This window comes from Panthera pardus, unplaced genomic scaffold, assembly GCF_024362965.1.
Source record: "Panthera pardus isolate Hobbes unplaced genomic scaffold, ASM2436296v1 HiC_scaffold_11, whole genome shotgun sequence".
Classification (NCBI taxonomy): domain Eukaryota; kingdom Metazoa; phylum Chordata; class Mammalia; order Carnivora; family Felidae; genus Panthera; species Panthera pardus.
Genome location: NW_026526666.1, coordinates 72,323,680 through 72,330,827, shown reverse-complemented (window position 1 = coordinate 72,330,827; position 7,148 = coordinate 72,323,680). Strand labels below are relative to the sequence as shown.

The window sequence follows — 7,148 nt, the reverse complement described above, 5'->3', positions numbered from 1 at the left end:
GGCCGGAGGCACAGCCCTCAGCCCCTCCCAGCCCCCTCGGTCCCCCGGTTGCTGGTCGGACTGCGCTAGCCCGCTGTAATGTGAGGCTCCTGCTGCCGCTACAGGGCACAGACTGGCTGCCAAGGCCACGCTTTTGGCTAAAAGAGGCGCTGCCAGGTGCACAGCCTTGGGCATGAGCCTTTTAAGCTGCGGGGAAAAGCCCAGCACTGGTCCCAGGAAAGGTGCCTAGAAGAACACGGAGCAGGACCCCTGTGGTGAGTATCTGGCTGGCAGAAGCGGGGCAAGGACTGGAGGACCACCAAGTGGCCCCAGGCTGCAGAAGGGAGACTGGACCTGCCCTGCCCTGCCCTCAAGAGACCTGCTCCTGAGCTCCCCCTAGTGCAGGGGGCCACTAAGGCTGCCTGGCCCAGGTTTCCCTCCATCATTGAAAACAGTTACTAGCTTGGCCCATCAAGGCTCGATTCAGTTAGCAGAGCACACCTAGCCCTGGAGGACCACACCAGTGAGGCCTGGGGAGATCTGGCCCACAGGTATGCAGACGTTCTGTGGGCTATGGGGTGGGGGTGGAAGGTGACAGCTGGGACCCAAGGGCAGACCAGCTAGTGAGGACTCCAGGGCCCCAGAGGGGTGTATGGGAATGCCAGCCAATGTGGGTTCACCAAAGGTTGGTGGGGCTCAGAAAGGCTGGATGGGCTCAGGAAGGATGGTTCATGGGGGGAAACTTATAAAAGCAGGGCCAGGTTTCCAGACCTACAGGAAGCTGGAAGGGGGACAAACCTGGACCAGCTCTCAGAGACGAGGTTGAAGTGGAGGCCTGGCTGGTCCTCCTGGGAATAGCTCAAGCCTGAGTATTTGAGCAAAGGGAAAAGCCCATCCACCCTTTGAGTCAACAGGTTTGGCAATGCTGCCCCCTGGTGGCCATAGGGAGCCATGCCCAGGCCCTATGTTAGAGGACCCATCAGCCACCATCATGGACTAGCTCTTGAGGGACATCTGTGGCGAGAAGACAGAACTCTGGCAGCTCGGGGTGCAGACTGAAATCTTAGAGGAGCAAGGTGCTGCAGTGCTGGGTGGGCAACACAGGCTGAGGCCGGGGTCTCGCTAACATCAGCTAGGTCAATAGCAAGCACCCTAATTCTTCTCTAGGCCATAGTTTCCTGCCCTGTGACATGGAGAAAAAGCTCCCTAGTTCCTTCTCCAGCTGCTCCTGGAAGCTCCATCTCTGTAGCACAGGGCAGGAAGGTCCTGAGGAAAGAGGCCTTGTGACATTAGACAGTCACTGAGCTTCTCTGAGCCTTATTTGCTCAGGTGGAACATGAGGATTCTGCCATCTACCTCATGCAGTTGTGAGAACTGAAAGAAGGAACAGGTGCAAAGCATCAACACATAGTTAGGTTCTTGATGTAGTTACTTCTCCTCCTGGGTTGGGTCCGCCTTTCCAAGCCCCTTGTTCCTGGCCTGAAGACACTGAAGTGGAGCAGTGGCCTGCTCTCAATGTTCCGAGCTGCCTCAAGAGAAGGGGGCGCGTGTGTGTGTGTGTGTGTGTGTGTGTGTGTGTGTGTGTGTGTCTGTGTGTGAACAGGTCAACTACAGCTGATGGGAGCTCCTGGTATTGACAGAGATGGAGCCCAGATGTGGAGGCCCTTCTGTGCTGTCCCACTGGCCCCAGCTTGGGCGGCAGGTGAGTGGTTCTCCCAGTGATGCCACTGGGTATTGAGGAAAGGTGGTCTGATTGGGGAGAGAACGCATGGCTTGGCCTCGGCAGGCGGGTGACAGAAGCGGAAAGGGAAATGGTCAAGGAGGGACTAGGAGTAAGTAGGAAAGTCAGTGTCTCAGCTGACCTCTCCCCTGGGCTCCCTGAAGCCGCGGACCCATTGTCCTCCTATCTAAACCCTTCCATAGCTCCCCCCACCCAACTAAGAGCCCATCCTGCCTCTGATCCCTGCTGCCCCAGCCAGCCCCTTCCCGAACTCCCTACACCCCAAGCTGACCTCGGTGCCCTCTTCCTCCCTGAGGCTCCACTTTTCTCTCTGTGCAGTCTGCCCTGTGGCCAACCCTGGCCGCTCTGGCCCTGCTGAGCAGCGTCGCCGAGGCCTCCCTGGGCCCCGGGCCCCGCAGCCCCGCCCCGCGCCTCGGCCCCGCCCCGGCCCCGGCGGCCCCCACCGGCCACCTGCCGGGTAGGTGAGAAGGCGAGGGGGGCGGGGCGGGGCCGGCCCGGGACCCAGCGAGTGACTCCATCTCATTGCAGGGGGCCGCCAGCCTCGCACGTGCGGCGGAAGAGCTCGGCGGCCGCCGCCCCAGCCGCCCCGGCCCGCGCCCCAGCCACCTGCGCCCTCGCCCGCGCCTCCCCGCGGGGGCCGCGCGGCGCGGGCCGGGAGCCGGGGCGGCCGCGCGAGCTGGGGGAGTCGCGCGCGGACCGCGGGAGCGCGGGGCTGCCGCCTGCGGTCGCAGCTGGTGCCGGTGCGCGCGCTCGGCCTGGGCCACAGCTCCGACGAGCTGGTGCGTTTCCGCTTCTGCAGCGGCTCCTGCCGCCGCGCGCGCTCCCCGCACGACCTCAGCCTGGCCAGCCTGCTGGGCGCCGGGGCCCTGCGGCCGCCCCCCGGCTCGCGCCCCGTCAGCCAGCCGTGCTGCCGACCCACGCGCTACGAGGCGGTCTCCTTCATGGACGTCAACAGCACCTGGAGGACCGTGGACCGCCTTTCCGCCACTGCCTGCGGCTGCCTGGGCTGAGACCTCGCTCCAGGGGTTTGCGGACTGTACCCTTACCCGCGGATCCTCGAACCTGGGGCCTTCTCGCAGGAGCCCGCTGGCCGGCGGGGGGGGGGCTCTGGGCCAGAGATGGAGGCCTCAGCCAGGTGAGTGATGGCTATCAGCCCTGGAGAGATGGAAGGACGACTGACCTGCGGCCCCAGGGTCCTCGCCCTGCAAGTCCCAGCCCCGCAGGCACCAGACAACCTCAGCTGTGGAGACCTTAGGACCCACTTCTCACAGACTCTGGCACTGACTAGGCCACGGACCCAGGACTCCTCCTCTGGAGAACTCAGCAGCTCTGAAGTCCCAGACTCAGCCCAGGCCCTGGGGCGAATGGAATTGGAGGAGACACATTGCTGACATGGGCCTGTACTCTTTCATGGTTGCTGGACCCCTATTTATTATTCCTAAGTTATTTATTTACTTCTGTGGTTTGTCACATCCTTTCCTGGGCAGTGGGGCTGGATGGGTAAAAGCAGCTGGATGGAGATCATGCGCTGGCCATCCCACTCACTTCAGGCTGACTCAGCAATCACAGGCCTGTGATCTCCCATTGCTGGCCCCCCCACCCAGCAGCTCTGGGACACGGGGCATAGAACACAGGCAGGGTGGGTGGCAAAGGTGTGTTCACCAGTCCCGAAAGGGCAGCTCACACCCCCCTGCACAGTCCCCAGCACTTGGGACCTGTAGTTACCGGTGGAGAAAACTCTATCCCTGTGACATCAGGCATCCTGGGGGCCTCACAATGTGTAATGACACAGAAAACCACACATTGCCCCACCCCACTGTCACTAATCTGTCCTACCCTCCAGGGCACCCTAACGGGTGCATACACTGCCTCTGCTTGTAGACAATCCAGCATGGGGAGCTCACTACCCACATTCCATGAAGCCACCTAGGGCAAAAGAGCATCTGAGAAGGCTGAAGGTGGGGAAGAAGGTGCAGCGGGAGGCTGGTTTGGGAGAATGAAGCAGAGTGCATCAAGGGATAAGAGGGCAGGAAAGAACTGAGGTTCCCCCCTCCCCAGAGGGACCTGCATTTTGAGTGATAAACAAGGATATTCATTTATTCAACAAATATTTATTACCTATTATATGTCAGACACTAGGTAGACACCAGCAATGCAGAAGTGAAAGGGACATGATCCCTGCCCTTAAGCTTAAAATCGGGAGAGACAGACAATAAATAATTACTTAAATAATTATTTTTTAAGTTCAATTTGGCAAATAGTATGAAAAAGGACAAGAAGCTAAGCGGTATACACTTTCACCTGGAAGGAAGGAGAGGTTAGTGCTGACCCTGGCCTTCCACAGTGCCCCCGAGTCATCTTAAAAGTCCATGCAATCCTGAGCTTTCCTGCATGTCCTATGCAACCCTGTTTCCTGGGTCCTGTGAATTTGTCCAATATGATGTTCTTTGGCAATAAGACATACATATGGAAAGGATACTGAGTCTGAGGAGCCATGGGACATCCGGAGGGGCTGTCGGGAGGAAGGGATATGCTGGTCTGGAGCTGAGGAAGGAGGTCTGGGCTGGAGATTAATTCCGCAGCTGTAAGTACAAGGGCAGTAGCTGCAGCCAGGGGCGCAGGAGAGCACCATGAGAGTGAGCCGGCTGAGGCCGCACCCCCCCCCCCCCCCCGCCCCCCGCCCAAGGCATCTGACACTGAGAACCAAAATTCCTTCCAAACTAAGTGCCTGCTTTGGTACAGGTGCCCCTTCACCCAGGCAAGAGTGAGGGCTGTGTGCGTTCTGGGTCAAGGAGGAGAAACAAGTCTGTGCTTCTACTCTTCTGTGTTTACTGCCCCAGTTCTAGGTGCTCCCCAAACTCTGGTGCTTTTGCACTGCCTTCAAACACTCCTTTGGTGTTTACCTCTTTCTGCCTCCAAACTGATTCAGGATCCTCGGTCTCCTGCGCTCCCCACCTCCACCTGAAGAAAGTGGCACCAGTACCATACAAGTTTGCAGACACTACCTGGCCTTGGTTAGGGGTGAAGGGGGACATCCTGTCAATTGAAGGGTCACTGAGCCTAGGGAGCCCCTGCTAGAAAGACTTGAAAGCCTAGCCTAGCCCCCAAACCCTCCAGGCCCTGCCCTTCAGTGGTCATCTCTGAGCCACTTAAAGGAGACCGACTGAAGGCACCTCTGACAATGTTCATAGCAGGAGCCAGTTCAGAACCCAAGCCAAAGGCGCTGGCTCTCAACAGTCCCCAGATTGCCAGTCCTCAAACGAGTAGGGTCCTTCCAACTCAAGGCTACGTTCAGGGCCCCAGAGAGACTGTGCCCAACATCTCACAAAGTCCCAGATGAAACAGCACCTTCTCCACGAGAAGACACGTTCCTGTAAGAACTGGCCTCGGTGTGCAGCTCACAACAACCCAAATCCCTCTTTTAAAAAATAAGGCCATTTTCCCCAAAGGAAACAAGCTCCAGGACTGCAGTGCTCTGCCTACAACTTAGAGGCATGATCTACACATGATCTTACCAGGCAGAGCACTTTCTGCTCCTGAAAGCCACAGGTGGTTCTGGTTATCTCCATTTTTGACTGCAGACTTTGTTTCACATTTGCAAAACTACATCGTCCATTTGAGTATCTTCCCAGAACTAAGGTACGGTGTCCTCCAAAGGGGTATCACGTCACCATCTCTTGTAAGAAAACTACAGGCAGCTTTGAAAACTACAGCAGCTTCAGGGAGCACCCAAAACTTCTCTCTAGATTTGTTTCATCTAGGAATTGAGGTTTGGGGTTCCATGTGCTCCCCCTGCACTTGCCAATGGCTTTCCTCCTCTCTGCCCAAAGGTTGCCCTATTTCCCCTGCCTAGAATCCCTATGACAGAGTGTATGTGCACTGGCCGACTCACTGAGGTCTTCTGGAAAAGGAGAGGTTGCATAGAAAGCTGAGGGATCTGAGAAAAGATCTAAGAGTCTGTGCCATGTGAGATTACCTTTCTTATTCACAGGAGTGGTTCTTTCTTTTTTTAAAATTTTTGTTAATGTTTATTTATTTTTGAGAGAAAGAGCGTGAGCAGGGGAGAGGTAGAGAGAGAGGGAAACAGAATCCAAAGCAGGCTCCAGGCTCTGAGCTGTCAGCACAGAGCCCCATGCAGGGCTCGAACTCATGAACCGCGAGATCAGGACCTGAGCCAAAGTCAGACACTTAACTGACTGAGCCACCCACGAGCCCCCATAGGAGTGGTTCTTAACCTGTTTTGGAAGTATAGAGTCCTTTAGAGAATTTGATGAAAGCCAAGGATTCTCTCCCTGTACCCCCAACATGATGAAAAGCCCCTTCCTTCAATTTATTCTGCATACTACAGATAGGTGTTTCTAAAATGCAAATCCAATCATCACTGCCCACTTGAAACCCCACTTAAAATTTGTTGAATGTCTCAATTCCCACTGAATTTTGCTTCCTATCTAATTGAGCCCCATCCTCACCAGTTTCTATTATTCAAGCTCAGACCAAGTTTCTCTTCCTCCGGGAAGCCTTCATTCATTCACCTCAGGCCTCAGCAGCTATTGCCAATGTCAGCTTCCTCCACGGAACACAAGTACAGAGGTCCTTTCCCTTTTGATTACTATTTTCCCTTCTGGGATAGCTGGCAAGAGTTAATAACAGGAAAGGGCACCTGGCTGGCTCAGTGGGAAGAGCATGCGACTTTTGATCTCTAGGTTGTGCGTTTGAGCCTAGAGATTACTAAAATTAATAAGTAAACTTAAAAAAATTTAATAAAAGGACAAGTGTAAGGGGTAGGGACTGCTGGGGTCTGTGGCCGACCAGATCTGTGGCTAGGCCGTGTGTCCCTGGACAAGAAAAGTTCAACCTTCCCAACCTCGGTTTTCTCATCAGAAAATAGTGACTAAAATACCCACCTCCGAGATGTTGAGGGAATCGGACCTAAGGTATGCAAAGTACTGTTCCTAGCACTTCAAGGTGAGCTATTCTTATTCTAATTACTCACAAAGAGAAGTTGCTTCCAAGCAGCACGTAAAATTCTCCGAGTACTGTCCATGGTATGAGGTTTCCGGGTTGCTAACTGGACAGCCCGGAAAGCTGTCCTTTTTTACTCCTGAGGGGCGCCAAGCCCCCTTTCTTCTCAGGGTGGTGCTGACACCTTCTTCCCAGACCGCCCCCTTCCTGGGTGCCAGAAAGCGCAGACAGCGCAGCATCAGTGACCTGTTTCTCCCCGCGAACCCACAACACACACCTTATCCTCTAGCCTGGATTTCCAGCTCCATCCACCGGCCCCTTCAGTCTTAGGGAGCTGCTCATCAGCGCCACCCGCGACTCTGTCCCGGTCGCCCGCAGAACGTCTGGGGCTGGCGGGGTTCGGCGGGTCCCCAGCCCACGTGCTCCCGACCTCCGCCGCAAGGCGCCGCCCTCCCGCTAGGCGCAA

The 7,148-nt window shown here is 56.1% G+C and overlaps 1 protein-coding gene across 1 annotated transcript; it reads left to right on the top strand.

Annotated features, from left to right (window-relative positions):
- Nucleotides 1-1,596: 1,596 nt before the first annotated feature.
- Nucleotides 1,597-3,174, top strand: ARTN (artemin). Its single transcript, XM_053899164.1, has 3 exons — nt 1,597-1,681; nt 2,016-2,177; nt 2,249-3,174. The coding sequence occupies exons 1-3, from the start codon at nt 1,597-1,599 to the stop codon at nt 2,728-2,730; spliced, it is 729 nt and encodes a 242-aa protein (XP_053755139.1). The 3' UTR covers nt 2,731-3,174.
- Nucleotides 3,175-7,148: the final 3,974 nt, after the last annotated feature.